The sequence below is a fragment of the Phocoena phocoena genome, chromosome 2 (assembly GCF_963924675.1).
Source record: "Phocoena phocoena chromosome 2, mPhoPho1.1, whole genome shotgun sequence".
In the NCBI taxonomy this organism is placed as follows: domain Eukaryota; kingdom Metazoa; phylum Chordata; class Mammalia; order Artiodactyla; family Phocoenidae; genus Phocoena; species Phocoena phocoena.
This window is the reverse complement of record NC_089220.1, coordinates 114,516,892-114,537,004: the sequence shown is the minus strand read 5'-3', so window position 1 is coordinate 114,537,004 and position 20,113 is coordinate 114,516,892. Positions and strand designations below refer to the sequence as shown.

Here is a 20,113-nt window from a genome sequence, read left to right as displayed (position 1 = left end):
TTCCACATATATGCGTTAATATACGATATTTGTTTTCCTCTTTCTGGCTTACTTCACTCTGTATGACAGATTCTAGGTCCATCCACATCTCTATAGACATATGATATTTAAACTGAAAAAAATCAAAGATAAAGAATCTTGGACTTCACTGCCGGCCAAGTGGTTAAGACTCCACGCTTCCAATGCAAGGGGCATGGGTTTGATCCCTGGTCGGGGAACTAAGATACCACATGTGGTGCAGCATGGCCAAAAAATAAAATAAATTAAATTAAATATTTTTTTAAAAAAGATAATGAACCCTGAAAGAAGCTGGGATGGGGGGGGACACCTTACCAATAAAGGAGCAAAGAAAAGAATTACATCTGACTTCTCCTCAGAAACCATACAAGCAAGAAGAGAGTGGAGTGAAATATTTAAAGTGTTGAGAGAGAAAAGACCCTAACCTAGAATTCTGTAGCCTATGAAATTACCTTCAAAAGTGAAGAAGAGGGACTTCCCCGGTGGTGCAGTGGTTAAGAATCCGCCTGCCAATGTGGGGGACACGAGTTCAAGCCCTGGTCCGGGAAGATCCCACATGCCATGGAGCAAATAAGCCCATGCGCCACAACTACTGAGCCTGTGTTCTGGAGCCCACAAGCCACAACTACTGAGCCTGATTGCCGCAACTACTGAAGCCCACGTGCCTAGAGCCCGTGCTCCACAACAAAGACAAGCCACCACAATAAGAAGTCCACGCACCGCAACAAAGAAGAGCCCCCACTCGTCACAACTAGAGGAAGCCCTCGTGCAGCAACGAAGACCCAACGCAGCCAAAAATAAATTTAAAAAAACAAAAGTGAAGGAGAAATAAGGGCTTTCCCAAACTAAAATTGACAGAATTTGTTGTCAATAAACCTGCCTTGCAAGAAATTTTAAATGAAGTTCTTCAGAGAGAAGGAAAATGATACAGGTCAGAAACTTTAAACTATATAAAGAAAGGAAGAGCATAAGAAAAGGAATAAGTGAAGGTAAAATAAACACTTTCATTTTTCTTATTCTTAATTGACATAGCAGGTAACAGTTTGTTCAAAATAACATCAACAATGTATCACTTATATATGCTTATGTGTATATACACACATATGCTTATGTTTGAGTGAAATTAATGACAACAATGATATAAGTAACAGTAGAGAGGAGTTAGGATTATTCTGTTATTATTAGGTACCTGCACTACCTGTGAGCAGTAGAGTGTTATTTGAAAGTGGAAGTTGGATTAATTGTAAATGGATTTTGCAAACTCAAGGATAGCCACTATGGGCTTCCCTGGTGGCACAGTGGTTGAGAGTCCGCCCACTGATGCAGGGGACACGGGTTCGTGCCCTGGTCTGGGAAGATCCCACATGCCGCGGAGTGGCTAGGCCCGTGAGCCATGGCCACTGAGCCTGCGCGTCCGGAGCCTGTGCTCCGCAGCGGGAGAGGCCGCAACAGTGAGAGGCCCGCGTACTGCAAAAAAAAAAAAAAAGGATAGCCACTAAAAAAAGTAATAAAAACAAGAAGTATAACTAGTATGCTATGAAAAGACAGAAAATGGAATCATATAATATGCTCAATTAGGACCAAAAAAGACAAAAATAGAGTGGAAGACAAAGATAGGAACAATAAACAAGGGCGACAAATAGAAAATAGTAACAAACATTGTAGATATTAATCCAATCATATCAAAAATCAATTTAAACATCAATTGTCTAAATATACCGATTAGAAAACAGAGATTTTCAGAGTGAATAAAAAAGCAGCACCCAACTCTATGCTATCTAAAAGAAGCCCACTTTAAATAAAAAGACACACATAGATAAAAGGTAAAGGGATGAAGAAATATACCATGCTAACACTAATCAAATGAAAGCAGGAGTAGTTTTATTAAGTTCAGAAAGAGCAGGCTTTAGAGAAAGTAAAGTTACAAGGGATAAAGAAGGGTGTTACATAACGATGAAAGGGTCAATATTTTAAGACACAGCAATCTTAATGTGTATGCACCTAACAAAAGAACATGAGGCAGATACTGATAAAACTGCAAGAAGAAATAGATTAATCCATTATCATAGTTGGAGACCACAACACTCTTCAGAAATGGACAGATCTAGCAGGCAGAACATGAGTGAGGACATCATCAATCAACTGGATATAACTGCCAACTCTAAACTACTTCATCCAACAGCAGGAGCATTTTTCTTAAGCTCATGTGGAACACTCACTAAGATGGACCACGCTCTGGGCCATAAAACACACCTTAAAATTTTTTAAATATTAAAATTATACTATGTATGCTCCCAGATCATGATGGAATTAAACTAAAATTCAACATTAGAAAGATAGCTGGAAAATCCCCAAACACTTGGAGATTAAATAACACACTTCTAAACAACAACACATGGATCAAAGAAGGAACTTCGAGAAATTTTTTTTAAGAGAAATTTTGAAATAGTGTGAACTAAATGAAAATACAACTGGTCAAAATTTGTAGGGTGCAGTGAAAGCAGTGCTTAGAGGGAAATTTATAGTATTGAATGCATGTATTAGTAAAGAAAAAAGATCTAAAATCAATAACCTATGCTTCCACCTTAGGAAACTAGAAAAAGAAGGGCAAATTAAATGCAAAGGAAGCAGAAGGAAAAAATTAATAAAAATTAGAGTAGATATAAATGAAAAAAATTTATAAAAATTAGAGCAGAAAATCAGTGAAAAGAAATGAACATTTCTTTACATGTGGAATTCCTATTTGCAGGTACCAAAATAATTTTGCTGGCTTTTCTGTTTCTTTCGTTCCTTCTATGCTCATTCCATCTGGTAGTTTTGGGGTTTCCTTACTTTGGCCAAAGGACCCACTCCAGAGTCAGGTCTCATAAGATGGTATTTCAGATTTCCTGTTCTGTTCTGACCCAGTTAATGAACCAATGCACAGCTTGGTTGAGCAAGGTTGTACTTGTATCCTTTTACCTCTTTTGGTCTGTGGTTCCAAATAAGCTACAACCCCAGTCTGTGCTTGGCAGTAGCTTTTGTTTAGCTTCTTTTCTTTGATTTTTTTAAAATTCTATTTATTTTTTGGCTGTGTTGGGTCTTCGTTGCTGCACGCGGGCTTTCTCTAGTTGCAGCGAGTGGGGGTTACTCTTCGTTGCAGTGCATGGCCTTCTCATTGCGGTGGCTTCCCTTGTTGTGGAGCATGGGCTCTAGGCAGGTGGACTTCAGTTGTTGTGGTGCGTGGGCTCAGTAGTTGTGGCTCGTGAGCTCTAGAGCGCAGGCTCAGTAGTTGTGGTGCACGGGCTTGGTTGCTTCACGGTATGTGGGATCTTCCTGGGCCAGGGCTCAAAACCATGTCCCCTGCATTGGCAGGGAGATTCTTAACCACTGCGCCACCAGGGAAGCCCTCAGCTTCTTTTCTTAAGTCCCAAGTTTGAGCTAGAGCTGTGAATCTGGCTCTAGTCCATACCTTGAGAAGCATTTCTGGTCCTTTTCACTCCACAGGACTTGTCTTCCTGTCTTCCTGTTCACCTCTGCTTACTTTTGGACTTAGAGCCCATTAGGTCTATGGCTTAACTCAATCATAGCTTTGTGGGTTTTGTTATTTTTCCAGTCTGTGAAAATGCTTGCCTTGTTTTGACCTGGCTATACATATATATGCCTCCCTCACCCCCGTATCCCTCTCCACTTCATCTATCATGTAATGTATCTGGAGCAGAAGGGATGTATCAAAGGGTCATTTAATGAGCTATCTTATTGGAAGTCTACTTAAGTTTTTTAAAGGAATTTTCTACAAGCAAAGAAAGAGAGAAGAAAATAGAGCATTCAGTTTCTAAAGGAGCAGCAAAAGACTATGCTTAAAGATCATTCTCTGATAGTAAAGTAGAAACTTAGTTATAATTATTGCCTATTCTCCTGTAATAGCCAGGGTCTTGATCGTTACTCTCTGAATACCTAGCATCCTCCCTTCTCATTCACACCTGCTTCCTTCTTCTCACCCCACTTAAAACTTCCATTCCCTGAAGAGTCATCAGTACTCAGCTCCCTGTCAATTTAGTCATATAATTATAGTATTCAAACTGAATTATAAATAATTCTTGTGAACTCAGTAAGTTCTTAATTAGTCAATATGTGGGGTATACTTAGCAGGTGAGTGGTGATGGGAGGAGGGGGAGTTGGACTTGACTACATGTCTATTCTTACAACAAACAAAGGCCCAGGAACAGCCTGAAGAGCCTCGGAAATGAGGTCCCTTGAAGTAACGAGACACCAGTCACTCTGCAATAACTAAGATCGCCAACATGGAGAAAAGGAGCCAACATGGAGAAAAGGGTTTTCTAAGGCAGGGTCAAAATGGGGTGTGTGTATATACGTGCTTTTGTGTGTGTCTCTATGGGTGGGTGCACACATGCATGTGCTGCTAAACTCCTACCTTTAGGAATAAAAGCAGAAGTATTAACCTAACAGTCTTCTGGTCATCATCTGGAAATGTTTGGGAATGACTGACCAGGGACCAGGATTATAAGAACTGTTAAGTTTGTTTTCTACAAAGGTTACCAGTGACTCTCTAAATTAAAACAAAAGGATCCCAGGGCTTATCTTTTTTTTAAATTAATTAATTTAGCTTTAAAATTTTTGGCTGTGTTCGATCTTTGCTGCATGCAGACTTTAGTTATGGTGAGCGGGGGCTACTCTTTGTTGCAGTGCATGGGCTTCTCATTGCAGTGGCTTCTCTTGTTGCAGAGCACGGGCTCTAGGCGTGCAGGCTTCAGTACTTGTGGCTCACAGGCTCAGCAGCTGTGGCTTGCGGGCTCTAGAGTGCAGGTTCAGTAGCTGTGGCGTATGGGCTTAGTTGCTCCGTGGCATGTGGGATCTTCCTGGACCAGGGATCGAACCCGTGTCCCCTGCATTGGCAGGTGGATTCTTAACCACTGCGCCACCAGGGAAGTCCTGGGCTTATCTTTAAGAGCAGCAAGGGGTGAAACTGGACACTATAGTCCATTCCATTGCCAGGCTTGAGAAGAAGAAGAATGGACCTCAACAAACAAAAGAGTAGTGGCAGCTACTAAAGGAATAAAGGACAAGATGAAGGTCAGGGACCTTCTGCATGGAATCTGGTCTAAGTTTAAAAGGGATCGTTAGCCATCAAAAGATCCATGTGATTGCCTGAATTCCCCCACCCTTACTCAGTCTTAAACAGTACACAAAACATGGAAAAAATTTTAACTTTGTCCACGTATATACTTAGGCTGAAGAAAGTCCTTTAGCCTCATTTTGCTCAGTAAAACATAATCTAAGGAATCAAAAGAGTCATAGGCCTATCAAGAATCTGATTGAATGTATGGCCCTCTTCACAGAAAAGAGCATACACAAGTTTCGTACAGAATTTCAGAGTTTATGGGTGCTTGGTTAACATAACCTCTAGCTTAGGGAGAAGCAGTTGGTTTACCTAATAGACTGTAAGGTTTTCAAATTAACAATCTTCGTAAGATGTGGGATGTCATGGATTCCCCAGAATCTACCCAGCACCTCTCACCTCCTTTGGGTGGTAGGTGTTATCTCCATTGTTGTTCATTCCATTTCTGGTAATGATCGCCAATTAGATTCAACAATATTATTCAGATGCCTTCCATCCTGGGTATTCCCAAAGCCACACACGATAAAGAGAATTTCAAACAAAATTTGGTGACATTTTTCTACATTGACCATTCTGGTCTATGAAATCCCTGATGCCCAAAGAGAGCTCTGATCCACGCACTGCATCTATTGCTAGTTTCTTTCATTAATGACCCTAAACACTGATGTTTTCTTTTAGAAACTTTTTCTCGGGTGAGTTTCCATTATTTTCTTTATGACTACCATACATATTTTAGATGCAACATACACAAAGGACATTTCATCAGCTTTAATGCTCTCTCCTTCAGCAATATGGCCATGGTATTAGGAGAGCTTCCTCGAATTTGCACAATCATTCCCTACTCAGTGAGCTTCTCCTCCCCTGTTTTAAGACAGGAAGTAGTTGGGTTATCCCATCACCATCACAGTTCTGTACTTGACAGTTTTTTCTCTTTCTCATGTGTAGATTCTGTCTGAAGCCCTGACTCAGCATCTTCAGCAGACGATACTGTAGTCACTGAACCAATCCCCAGCCTTGACTTGTCTATGGGAACTGCAGTGACATTTTGATCAAGGGGAGGAGATCTGGAAGTTATGTGGTTGAGGAAGGAGATAATCCCTAGGGGGAGAGAAGAATTCGAGGTGAGTTTCAAGAGACAGATGGCCTTTTGGCTTTTAAAATTCTAACTCATTCTTTAAATACTCAGCTCAAAATGCCTCTTTTCAGTGAAGCCAACCCTCTTTCCCCCAGCAGGCTTCCATTATCCTTCTGTGCTTCCATTTCATTATTGTACTTCTTACATGGTTGGAACGAAGCTAGAACCTCCTGGATGCAAATCATAGTTTCACTACTTTCTGTGTTGTCTTAAGCAAGTTACTCAACCTGTCTGTGCCTCAGTTAGTGGTAGAACAGTTTACTAATTCTAACTTTTCAGACTCCAAAATCCATGCTTTTTGGCCACGTCACGCGGCACGCAGGATCTTAGTTCCCCAACCTGTGATCCAACCCGTACCCCCTGCACTGGAAGCACAGAGTCTTAACCATTGGACCGCCAGGGAATTCCCAATCCGTGCTTTCTTTACCATACCACTCTGTTTTTGATGTATAAGTGTTCTTAACAGGAACAGCTAGTGTTTTTACTTCTCTTAGATTCCACCTCCCTTCCAAGAAGTGATTTCCCCTTCTATCCTTCTAGCATAAAGCAGGGAGGGGACTGACTCACCAGCAAACATGTATAAGAAGTCACTCCCCCAATTAATATGATAGGTCCATAGGAGAGCTGATTCCATGGCATCCCTGGAATGCCAGTGCACCTGTGCCAGAAATAGGATGAGGCAGAGGAGCAAGCAGGAGGCTAGGAGCAGAAGAAAATACGTCATATCCCTCAGTGTCTTCAATCTGCCTCGACAGCCACCCCCAACTCTTCGTCTACTTCCAGACACCATATTGTATAGAAAGGATCAAGAAGATAAGAATTCAAGGACTGACCAAGGTGGGAGAGAGAAGGGGCCTGGCATAAGTTAACTAATGGATGTTTTTGTGTTTTTTTGCAGTACGCGGGCCTCTCACTGTTGTGGCCTCTCCTGTTGCGGAGCACAGGCTCCGGACGGGCAGGCTCAGCGGCCGTGGCTCACGGGCCCAGCTGCTCCGCGGCATGTGGGATCTTCCCGGCCCGGGGCACGAACCCGTGTCCCCTGCATCGGCAGGCGGACTCCCAACCACTGCGCCACCAGGGAAGCCCACTAATGGATGTTTTATACAATAAGACAAGGCAGGTAGCTGGCAACTTGATGTAATAATGAAGAAGAGAAAAGGGACAAGAAAAAGAGGATGAAAGCCCACACAGAGGAACTATGTTCCCTCAACAATTTTACCATAGTATTACCCTGCCATCTAGGTCTGTACCTGAGATGAAGCTGAGCATGGATACCTTCAGATCCAAGTTAGGAGTCATTCTTCCTCTTCTAGGGAGGCAAGCTCTGAAGAGCCAGCCAAGAGCAACAAGTATGGTGAGGACAGAGATGAGGAAGAAGGCCCTGGAATATTGGAGGTAATCTGCCAAGGAGATGGAGAAAGGAAAGGCCTGGTTAGTCCAGTGGGGGACCTCTCCTTAAGAAAACCAGACAGAGTCTTAGAGAAGGGAGTGAAGACGAAAGAGGATGAAGCTGAGCTTGCTATGTGGCATCCAGGGCACAAATAAGGATCTTCTTTCCCAGCTCTTCATTGATAATTGGAATTTTTCACTATGAAGGCAAAACCTTCACTTTAGAACTAAAGGTAATATACAAATAGTCCTGGGTACATTAACACATTAACTTAGATGTAAACTAGCTTATAAGAGGTGTGACTCTAACATCGCAACACAAATTTAACCTTTTTCTTGTTCCTAATTCTAATTCTAAAAGTAATACATGTTCAATATCAGCATTGGAGAGACTAGAAAAGTACCTAGAAGCAGCAGGAATTCAGCCACAATCCCACTACCCAAAGACAACCATTGTTAGCATTTTATTTGGCTTCTTTCTGGTACTTTTCTATCCTCTGTACACAGTGGATATGATACTGAATTTCGTGATTTTTGAGAGGATTATATGGTAAGATTTTTCCCAGATCACCTGCTGTAAACATCATATTTAATAGCTACAAGATAGTCTATCATATCAACGTACTTTGCTCAGTGATTTTATCGCTGTTGGAGTTTGTTCCTATTTGTTTTTTCTCTTTCAAATGTATCTGGCGTGTACAGTCCCTGTCAGCCTGTGACTATAAAATGAAGTCACATTTACCTGAACTCCCATACTGTAATGATTTCAAGACCCAATTTACTGGACTGCAGGAATTTAACACCCCACAAATATCTCCTTTTTTTCCTGAGAGTCTCTCAAGGTCCCATCTCACATGTGTTTGAGGACAGGTCTGCTAAAGTTATTTGGCTCCAATGCCCTTACCCTAGTGCCACAACACTCCTTCTCTCTCCTATCTCTTGGCTCCAGAGCTCTGCTCTCTTTGGCAGAAGAGGGAGCATGCCAACCCATACTTTTGGCTACCATATCCCTAAGGAATAGATCCTTCCCTTGACTTCCCCAGCAACGTTTTACAGATTTAAGAAATAGAGTAACTTACAATTACACATAGATGTATGTTTCTGAGATACCACGGATCCGCCACTATCTTCAATATCCTTTATAGCAGGGGTCCCCAATCCCCGGGCACCTGTTAGGAGCCGGGCCACACAGCAGGTGGTGAGCAGCAGACGAGCAAGTGAAGCTTCATCTGCCGCTCCCCATCGCTCACATTACCGCCTGAACCATTCCCCCCCTCGAAAAATTGTCTTCCACGAAACCGGTCTCTGGTGTCAAAAAGGCTGGGGACCACTGCTTTATAGGGTGCCTCCTGGTCTAGCTTATTTTCTGTCTCAATGTAACAAGGGCCAGGTCATCCCTACCACTGAAAATTCTCTAAGCACTTCAGTGTCTAAGAATCCAAGTCCATCTTCCAAGTAACCCAGAGAGAAGAGTACCAAGCTTATCCCAGTTGACAAACTGCCTCTTAAGTCTTATTTTGTTCTGTAGAACACATCACTGGCTAACACAATCGATAAGTGATTTCCATTAAGAGAAATCACACTCCTACCCACAGAGGTCAGGTGCTATGTGGCCCCAACAAGTTAGCCACATTAAAACATGATAACCCAAGGGCAGCACGTTTTCTGAAAACTGGGTCATTCAGAATTAGCCAGTCAGAACCATCAGCCTAGACTGAGCTGCATGAAGCCCAGTGTGATAGGCATCTTTTGCAGTATTGAGCCCCCAGTCCCCCATGGGCCTTAGCAGTCCCTGTCTAGAGCCCTGGATCCTTGCCTATAGATCCCTTGACTATAGCTAGTAGGACCAAGGAAGGGCACCAATTTAACTCTGATCCTTGGATATCTGGATTTGGGACTGCTTGATGCTAATTTCCTCTTTTGCTTGCTTGAACCAAGAAGATCTAAAGCTGGCCTGGTATATCCCCTTTTTCAGGCACTTACATACTAATAAACAGGAAAAGCTGAGCTGTAGAGATAAAATAAAGCATAAACAAAGTTGAGTGACAAAGGAGCTCTGGAGAGACTGAGTGACTGTCTCGCTTGATTTTCTTTGCCTGAGATCACAGCCTCTTCTGGAATTCCCTGAGGTCCAGAAAACTTCCTGCCTTTGGGAGTCTATGAGATGCTTCTGAGTCATTATAAAGAAGTTCGCTCTTTAGCTTATGCTATTTCAAATGGGTTCTGATATTTAGAAAACAAAAGAGTACTAAGATATCCAGTCCAACGCCTGTCTAAGATATGTTACAGTCCAGTCTTTCTTCTACCACGAGGGGAAGAATGGACCTTCACGTTCTTCTTACAATCTTCTCAGTCTTAGCTGCTCACCTCCTGAAAACTCCACAAACAAGATCACTCACAAGTCCACAGGAACAACTAAATATCTGCAGTGCCTCAAAGGAACCAAGTCTACCAGTCATAAAGATACGCAAAAAATTATCTAAGCAAACAAACTAAACACTTAGCTTCAGAGTCTAAAACAGCTGCACTTGGTTGACTTCATAGTCTTTTAAAATTCATGTAACAAAACAAAACAAAGGTGTGAAAGGTGAATTCAAGCCTCTACCTCCTGTAAGAGCAAATCCTATTTCAGCTTTTAAACAGCAATCTTTATAGCAGCTTACCCATTAATAAAAGGCCTTACTTGTATGTCTCAGTAAGAATAGAAAAGATCCTGGATGGATACCCAGAACCCTGGAGAGGAAGCTTTGAAATTTTCTTAGTATTTAGATTCCCTTGTAACCAGTTGGTACATCAGAATAAATCATCCCTACACAGCCTGTGGGTGTTTATTGTGTGATGGTTCCTGGGGTCCTGGCTCTGGACCAAAGACCTATGCTTTCTTCCCCCCCACTCTGCAAAAAGGACAGTTCAAGTTACTCTCTGTGGCAACACATTCTTTTTTTTTTTTTTTTTTTTTTTTTTCACATTCTTTTACATTATGGTCTGATCTCACCTATGCTATGGGGGAAATTAGCAGAAAGGTCTGTTCCATGCTGTGACCTAGTAGTAAAAGTGAAGGACGGTGTCCTTTACTCGCATCCTTTCTTCATCCCATTACCAATAGCTACGGCACAGAGGCTATCAGTTATCTAGAACCAGGGGAAGACAGAGGCAGAGGAACAATGGCCTGAAGTAAGTCCAGGACAGAGGAACATGAGCACACATGTACTTGAGCCCACTTGAGATAGCCCCAGTGAGAGTCTCAGAAATGACTGGGGGGCTTCCCTGGTGGCACAGTGGTTAAGGATCCACCTGCCAATGCAGGGGACAGGGACACAGGCTCAAGCCGTGGTCCGGGAAGATCCCACATGCCACAGAGCAACTAAGCCCTTGTGCCACAGCTATTGAGCCTGTGTGCTCCAACTACTGAAGCCCCTGCGCCTAGAGGCCATGCTCCGCAACAAGAGAAGCCACCACAATGAGAAGCCCGCACACCACAACAAACAGTAGGCCCCGCTCTCTGAAAATAGAGAAAGCCCCCGCGCAGGAATGAAGACCCAATGCAGCCAATAAATAAATTTATAAAAAAAAAAAAAAAAAGAAAAGAAATGACTGGGGACTCCGTGGGAGAGGGGGCTAAATTCTTGCAATCCAGTAGGTAAAAGTTTGAAGTTCTTGAACTTGGGCAATAATCTATTTGGGCAATAATAACATATTATTGTTACAGGCTGATGAGGCCTGGACATACTGATTATATTTGGGGAATTCCTTATGAGATCTGTATTGCAGACTGATTACTGACCCTAGAATTAGGACTAGTTAACACTGGAAACAGGGTGGATACTTGACTTACAATTGTGTACTTAAGGACTCACTTAGTTGACATTCTCCAAACGATTAACAGCTGGCCTCAAAGGTGAATTCAAGGCTCCAAGAAATAAACTGCTTTAAGTGACAACATTTCAAGATTCTGACTCATTAAAGATGTAAACAATAATCTCAAGGCCTGAGGTTTAGCCTGGGTTACATAAATATAATCGCAGCTTAATTTTTATGCCTATATCTCTCACTCCATTTCTCTAGAAATGGAATTAGTGAGTGTAAATCTCTGAATGCACATAATCATATTGCTTTGGTTGTTCCTATTTATGTGTCCTCAGTGTGTATGGGAGTATGCAGCATTGTGTATTACCATTTACAAATCTCTTTTAATGTCATGGCTGAAAAATCCTATCTCATCGTTCATTTGATTTGCCATTCTTTAATGGCTGACTGAGGTTAAAGTCATTTTCCCCATGTTTATTAGATATCTGTAGTTTCTGTTTTGTGAATTGTTTACAAAAAATTTATTTATTGGGGTATTTGTCTTTTTTGTAATAATAATTTGTATATAATATATATTAAGGCCATTAACCTTTTATCTTTCATATTTGTTGCAATTATTTTCTCTAGTTTTTATTTTCAGTTGAAGATGCAGTTGGATTCTCTGCCTGCCTTTGATTTTAGTTTCTTCCGAAGATCTCGCTTTACGATCCCGCTCCTTAGTTCCAAATATAAAGCGTGAGCCCACACCAAATAAGTGATGCTCCACTTCAGGGTTGGGCCTAGGTTCCCCCTCCCCCCAAATCTGGGACTCCTGTTTATCTGAGAAGTGAAATAAACACTTTACTCATGTATGTTTTCTTTCCCAATACCTGTTCTTTGTGTAAATGTTTCTCTTGCAGATGTTGGGGAAACTCTTTAGTGTAGTTTTAGCTTTCCTGTAAGTCTTAGTTCTGGTTGAAAAACCTCATGCATATGGTATCTTCTAGCCCTAGACATTTACTTTTAAATATTATGTGTTGCAACTTCAGATTTACTTAAATTCACATAAAATTTGACAATTTATTCTATAAATAGCTGGCATTTGTTATACTACATATCTGACATGCATTGAACTTCTCTTCTGTTGCTAGCATAAGAACAAACTGACCTTGAAAGTTAAATCTGATGGAGGTTGAGACACTTTGCTCTATCTCCCAGCTATGATCAATCACTTCTGTTTCTGCGAACCACATTAGAATAACAATCTCTTTGCATCACAGGAACAGATCATAAATGACAAACGAGTTCTTCCCAGAGGGTAAAGAGACTATCAACTCATAATTTGGGAGAGGAAACAACCTGGGGTAGAAGGGAGAAAGGGTACACCAAGGACACCAAAGAGAAGAACGGCCATGTTCACAATCTGGCTGAGATCCCTCCTAGACTTGGAGAGGTGAGGGGCAAAAGATCTTGGAGGAAGAAAGATGAAGGGCCATTGTGGCAGAAAACTCTGGAACTGTGGGGCCTGTGGCATTCAATTTAGTGGCACTCACAGGGTGGCTTGGGTGTGTGGCTCCAGCACAGCTCATGGTTGCATGAGATCCAGAGTCCTGCGTAGAGCTCAAGGCCATCGTTGATCACCAGGAACTGCACCCAGTTCAGTGGGGACATGCAGATCAGCATTAGGAGGCTAAAACCACAGAGGCTGCCACAGAACATTCGGATGTAGGTGTGTGTCTGATCCACATGCTGCTGCAGCCTCTGGGGTGGCATCAAGGCACTCGGATATTGGTTGGTAGGGAGGGTAGGCTACAAGGATGAGGGATGAGGGAGATATTGCCTACCCAAAAAGATAACCCTTGACCCCCAGGGTCTCCTGCTCTTTTCTGCCTCAAGTACCCCCACGTGGGTTCGATTGGTGGATAGCTTTCCCTACCCCTTCTATAAAAAACAAACATTTCTGGGTCATCTTTTCCCTATCTTTAGGACACTCTGTCTAGACCCGCCTTTAAACAAGTCCTCTTCTTCCCATCTGAACTACAATTGGGTACCTCCTCACCCTTTGGTATTTCCGGTACCCCTTGACTTTGGGAACCTTGGGACAGTAGAAGGTAAAGATTAATTGCTCCTTCCTCTCCATCTTGGCAGTCGGTTCACGTTCTAACTGCCACGGAACTTGTCTCAGCATGTCCTCATACACACAGACAGAATCCAAAGGGGTTGGAAACTGGGATCTATGGATCCCATTTCTCCTTCATACTCTGGGTCTGGTCAGACCAAGAAGAAATCATCACGTTCTAAGCATGTGCATGTATGTGTGATGCTCTTCACCCTCCTTCTCGGACTCCTCCTAACTCCTTTATTAAATAGATCCACAAATATTTTGTCACCAGTTGCTGTGTGTCAGTCAGGCTTTGTGATAGGTCCTGGGACATAAAGATAAAAGCAAATAAAAAAGGATAACTGATGTCTCCAGGACTCAATAGTTTGTGGTTATAATTTAAGATTATATGATCTTAATCTACCAAGATATATAAATACAAATATGTTTATGTATATAGATATATCTCAGCAGCCCAGAATTCATGTTCTTGCCCCAATTTTAAGTGGAAGACGCCAGGTGTGTCTCATAGGTGGAAGAACCAGTCTGTCAGCCATAGGCCTTCATTCGGCATCCACCTTTGTTTTCCTTTTTTGCTCTGGTTCCCCCTCTTCAATACCCTCTACCCATGAAGCCATTCAAGGGTACAGCCTCTGCCAAGGCCACTGCTGACACAGGGCCTGTAAAAATGCCAGTATCCCTACCCCAGGGGGCTACCAGCCAACGTGCGGAAAGCTACCCCTCAAGATAATACAGCAGAGTTGGGTTGTGTGTGGAAGTGAAGAGGCTGGCCTTTCCCTGGCTCCACAGCAGCAAAACATACACCCAGAGTATCTCAAAATCTCCTTCTTAAACAACTCTCTCAACATTGGTCCTAACTCCTTTCCCCACAAGGGCTCAAAATCAGTCCAAGATGCTGAACAGATGTCATCCTGTTCCACAGCATGAACGTTGATTCAAACAAATGCCCGGCTGGATTACCAACTCTTGTTTTCCTAAGTTTGGGCTGAAGCAGAATGTCCCATCACACTTTTCTCCCAGGATACGCTCTCCCCACCCACCCCAACTGGTTGAAACCTATTCTTTATTTCAGCTGGTGGGAACGACTAGCTAGGTTACGTCCATGCTTTAGCAACATAGTCTTCCTTCTGCAAAAGTGTTACTTGACTCTCTGTCTCCTAGTACTTAGCCTGCTGCCTGAAAAGAATAGTATTTAATGTTGAATGAAGGAACGAGCAATGCATTTTTATATTAAATACAGAGGTTGATACAGAGAACAGAACGTTTAGCACTGTCAGAGGGAAATTAGGGAAGGTTTACTGGAAAAGACAATGTCTTAGCTGGATTTTAAAGAAATTTGACAAATAAACAAGGGGAAGGGAATGTGAAACCAAGAGAATGGTATGTCTCAAGGCAGAAAGCCATGAACACCATGAAGTTCTCAGGGCGCTAGAAGCAGGGTGGTTCTACTGGGTGCAAAATCAAAGATGAGGATTAAGGGTTGCGTATAGAGGTACGGGCTAGATCACAAAGAGTCTTATGCCATGCTATGCAATTATATTGTGAAGTTTTAATTGCTGGGATACTCTAGCCCTACTGGCATGATTATAAGAAAGACTTTTGCAGCTGCATCAAACTGACTTGTATGTCATATCTGTTAGATACACGTGTATGGCTAGAGAGCTAACATAGGCTGTGAACAGACAGGCCTGTGTTTCCATCCTGGTTGAGCATTTACTTAGTTCCGACACTTACTGGTCAAGTTCCTTTGGGAAATTTCCTTAACTTCACTGAGCTTCAGTTCCCTCATTTCTAAAACTGGGATAATAATCATTCCTGTCTCATAGAATTAATGTGAAGATGAAATGAGATAACACACATAACGCTCTTAGCACAGTGCCTTCATAACTGCACAATAAATATTAGTATTGATGGATATTGATATTATTGATAAATATACTATCAATGGTGAGCAATTAATATGTGCTTGCTAAATACTATCTACTATTATTATGTTTTAACTGTCTTTCCAAGATTGCTTGAGCATGGCCTTGGCACAGGCCACCGTGAGATAGATGAAATACTCGTGTTAATGGAAAGGATGCGTCACCCCTCACCCCTCTAGTAGCAGCACTAAACAAGCACATTACCAAAGAGATGATACTGATGTAAGGAGGTCATTTTGTGAACAGTGTCTGATTTGGCAAATGATGCAACCCTCTGGCTATTAAAGGAATGGGTCAGGCACCATTCAACTCCCAGGCCTATTTCAGCACTACCAAAAAGGCAGATGATCAGGCCAGCTTGGAACTTGCTAGGGCCTGGGATGCATATGACAAAACAAGCATTTATTCACAGTTTATGGCTGTGTATATTGTGATTCACCTACTTTAAAAAGCAATTTGGGGTCCCCAGTCTGTGCCACCACCTCCGCTTCCAGGCCGGTGGTGCCCCAGGGGAAGCATGGCCATGGACAGTGGACCGAGTGCTTTGAGCACAGAATGATACTGTGTGGAGATGCTGCAGAAACAATATCATGATGGCTATTTATGTTCCCTGCTGCTCCCTGCAGAATCCCAAAGCTCTGCTCTTGCATTGAGGGCCTTCGATGTGGAACTGGCTCAGGCTGATTAAAGACTCGGCCTCTGAGAAAACAATTGGACTGATGTGAATGCAGTTTTGAAAAAAAAACTGTGGACTAAATATACTGTGATAATCCGCCCCATCAGCCTGTGGCTATTGAAATACAGCAGGTCTGCACACCAGCAGAGCAGGCCCTGTTTCTGGGCCCCAGATTGACTTCACAGAGCCCCAGTAAGACGGAAAGCCAGGGCCCCACATGAAGGACTGAGAAGAAAAAGTCGATGGGAAGCTGCTGTCAAAAGACATAATCTGACCAAAAAATGGCTTCTCAAAATCATTGATGAAGGAGAAAAAAGTTTGGATGACACAGCATATCATAATACACAGAAACTGTACAGTTATGCAGAAAACACACAGAGTGCTCTTCCTTATTTAAGACTAGACGTACTGGGTATAAAGGATCTTGGTGCAGGTCATGCCACAAGTCACCCTGGAAAAGCACAAGAATTGTCATATACGTAAGAGCAATGTCCTATCATAGTGGCCGAAAAACGGTGTTCCTTCCCTCAGATATTTGTGTGTTTGACAAATACAGCACATGGTGTTTCACAAGAGGGTTTTCTACAGAAGAACCAATGATAAAAATGTGAGAGACATAATATACGTCATTACTAGCCGGGCATATTTGTACTTAAAGCATGCTAGGTCCTTCCACAAAGTGAAAGTGAAAACTTCCTGCCTTTCTTCAGGATGCTTTGGAGGACTATTTAAAGAAAATTCAATAGGTGGATTTTGATATATTCTACCCATCTTGATAGCAGAAAAATACATTACTTCCATTATCTTTGTATACTCAGTCATAGAGAAAAAGATATTAAAATAATTTTATGGTACTAAAAAAAAAAGCAATTTTGGTTAGAAAAAACGTAATGTAACATCTTTGTGATCTTGAAGTAGACCAAGAATTTTTCTTTTTTTAAACAGGACACAAGGGACTTCCCTGGCAGTCCAGTGGTAAAGAATCTGTCTTCCTATGCAGGGGACGTGGGTTAGATCCCTGGTCAGGGAACTAAGATCCCCCACGCTGCGGGGCAACTAAGCCTGCGCGCCACAACTACTGAGCCCCGATGCCTCAATGAGAGAGCCCACGTGCTGCAAATTACAGAGCCCACGTGCTCTGGAGCCTGTGCACCACAACCAGAGAGAGAAAACCTGCATGCCACAACTAGAGAGAAGCCCATGCACTGCAACGAAGAGTCCACATGCCACAACTAAGACCCAACACAGCCAAGAAAGGAAGGAAGGAAGGAAGGAAGGAAGGAAGGAAGGAAGGAAGGAAGGAAGGAAGAAAGAAAGAAAGGCTAGCTATCAAAGCCTTATTTAAACAGGACATGAAAAAGCATTAACCACAAAGGAAAATTTTGATAAACTGAATTATGCTGAACTTAAGAACTTCTGTTCACCGGAAGATACCATTGAGAGAGTAAAAAGACAATCCACAGAGTGGGGTAAGATATTGCAACGTTTATATCTAACAAAGGGCTTGTAGCAAGAACATATTAAGAACTCTTACAAATCAATAGGAAAGAAAACAACCTACTAGGAGAATGAGCGAAGTCCTTAATTAATGCTTTGCGAGACATCAAAATGGGCAATAAACATATAAAAAGGTGCTCAATTTCATTAGTCATCAGGGAAATGCAAATTAAAACCACAATGCCATATCACTACACTTCCATCAGAATGGCTCAAATGAAAAAGTATTGGTAAGTATGTGGAGCAACTGGAACTCTCATACGCTTCTTTTGGTAGTGTAAATTGGTAGAATCACATTGAAAAACTACTTGACAGTATCTGCTGGAGCTGAATAAACACATGCCCTTTTCAAAGTACGTAGGTACGCAAAAGAAAAGTGTCCTTATGTCCACCAAAAGACATGTATAGTGCTCCCAGCAACACTTTTTATAATAGCCCCAAACTGGGAACTGCGCAGTTGCCCAGAGCAGAAGAATGGAAAATTGTGGTACATTCATACAAGGAAATACTGTACAGCAATATGAGTAATCTACAAGCACATGAAATATGGATAAATCTCATAAACGTAATGCTGAGCAAAAGAAGCCAGACACAAAAGAGTACATATGTATGATTCCACTCAAATGAAGGGCAAAACTGGCAAATCAGTGTTGTCAGAAGTCAGAAATACCCTTGGGAGAAAAATGACTAAGGACTAGGAGGGGACATGCAAGGGACTTTTGGGGTGTTGGAGATGTTCTATTTCTTGATCTGGGCACTGATTACCAGAGTTCTATATTTATGCTATACTTTAATAAAGAGTTAAAAAAATTAGATACATATATCGAGAATCTTTTTTTAAATCAAGAATCTTAAAAATGTATCTTTTGTCTTGGTAATTTCACCTCTAGGAATCTATAAAATCAATATTTTATTGTTATAGCTTATTTATATAACCTTATCTACTAGGACCTGTGCTAGGTGCTTTACATACATTAACTCACTTTTTTTAAAAATAAATTTATTTATTTATTTATTTAGGTTGTGTTGGGTCTTCATTGCATCTTCGTTGCCGCACACAGGCTCTCTCTAGTTGTGGTGAGTGGGGGCCACTCTTTGTTGCGGTGCGTGGGCTTCTCACTGCGGTGGCTTCTCTTGCTGTGGAGCACGGTCTCTAGTCGTAGTTGTGGCTCGCGGGCTCTTAGAGTGTAGGCTCAGGAGTTGTGGTGCACAGGCTTAGTTGCTCTGCAGCACGTAGGATCTTCCCGGACCAGGGCCCAAAACCATGTCCCCTGCATCGGCAGGCGGACTCTCAACCACTGCGCCACCAGGGAAGCCCTGATTGGACAGTTTTATTAAGGACACAGGGCGTGCTTATCTTACTCTTGACTTTAGTGGAATGAACTCTATTGCTTTTTGTTTCATATGTACATTCATTTTCATGTTAAAAAAGTTTCATTCTATTTCTATTTCATCAAGATTTCTAATTTAGAATAGCTGTATCAAATTCCTTCTGAACCTCTAGAATATGGTCTTTCTTTTTAACCTATTTAACATAAACATTGCCTTAATACACTTCATATTGTTTAACTAGTTTTGCATTCCTGTAGTAAAATATGTTTGGACAGGATATATTATTCTTCTGATATACTTCTAGGAGTATTTGTTTTTATAGTTGGCCCAAGAATTATTTAGAATTTTAAAAGTATATCTACATGTTTAGATTTTTTTCTCCCCCTTAATTTTGATACATTATGGTCAAAGAACATGTCCTATAAGATTCAAAAAAGTAATGTTTACCTTTTTGCCAATTTTTCTAAATGTCCTGTGGATATTTAATAACAACGTATGAGACACAAAATTTTAAATGTATTTGTGGGGGATATAAGATTCTAAACCTATTATAGTTAAGTTATTAATGATATCATTCAAGATGTTCCTATTCTTATTTTCTCTGCACTTGATAAAATATTCTCAGAGAAATGTTAAATGTCTCACTATGATTATAATTTTTTCTTTTCTCTTATATTTCTTCTGGTTTTTGCTTTATATATATATATATATATTTGTTAGGTGTCTAATGGTTTATGATGCCTCTCTTCTTTGTGAATTGTACCTTTTATCATTAAAAATATTCTTCTTTGTTTCATTTAACTTCTGTGTGTCTTGGGTTTTTTCACATGTTAATAAATGCCTTCCTTGCTCTCTTTTTTGTTTTCATTTTTCCGGTACTTCTCAGACCATTCTTTTAGTGTCATCATTTTGTTTTCACTTAAAATGTCTCTTATCAACAACATTTAGACTGTTCTTTGCTCAATTTGAGAGTCTTCGTCTTTTAATGGGGGGATCTAACCTATTTACATATAGGGTGATAGTTTAGATAGATTGGGCTTATTTCTACTGTCTTATTCTTTGTATTTTTGGTTAATTATATATTCATGTTACTTCTCCTGTACCTCTTATTTTT

General features: G+C 41.4%; 1 protein-coding gene and 1 pseudogene across 1 annotated transcript in view; one reads left to right on the top strand and one right to left on the bottom strand.

Moving 5' to 3' along the window:
* TMEM202 (transmembrane protein 202) overlaps positions 1–13,587 on the bottom strand; it is a 47,391-nt gene extending 33,804 nt beyond the window's left edge. Inside the window, exons 1-5 of the mRNA XM_065871741.1 lie at positions 13,507–13,587; positions 13,001–13,256; positions 7,523–7,672; positions 6,840–6,971; positions 6,053–6,235 (exon numbers count right to left, since the gene is read on the bottom strand). Coding sequence (XP_065727813.1) covers positions 6,053–6,235; positions 6,840–6,971; positions 7,523–7,672; positions 13,001–13,256; positions 13,507–13,587 — 802 coding nt within the window. The remainder of the gene's footprint in view (positions 1–6,052; positions 6,236–6,839; positions 6,972–7,522; positions 7,673–13,000; positions 13,257–13,506) is intronic.
* Positions 13,588–16,156: 2,569 nt separating this feature from the next.
* Positions 16,157–17,009, top strand: LOC136118957 (NADH dehydrogenase (ubiquinone) complex I, assembly factor 6-like; annotated as a pseudogene).
* The last annotated feature ends 3,104 nt before the right edge of the window (positions 17,010–20,113 follow it).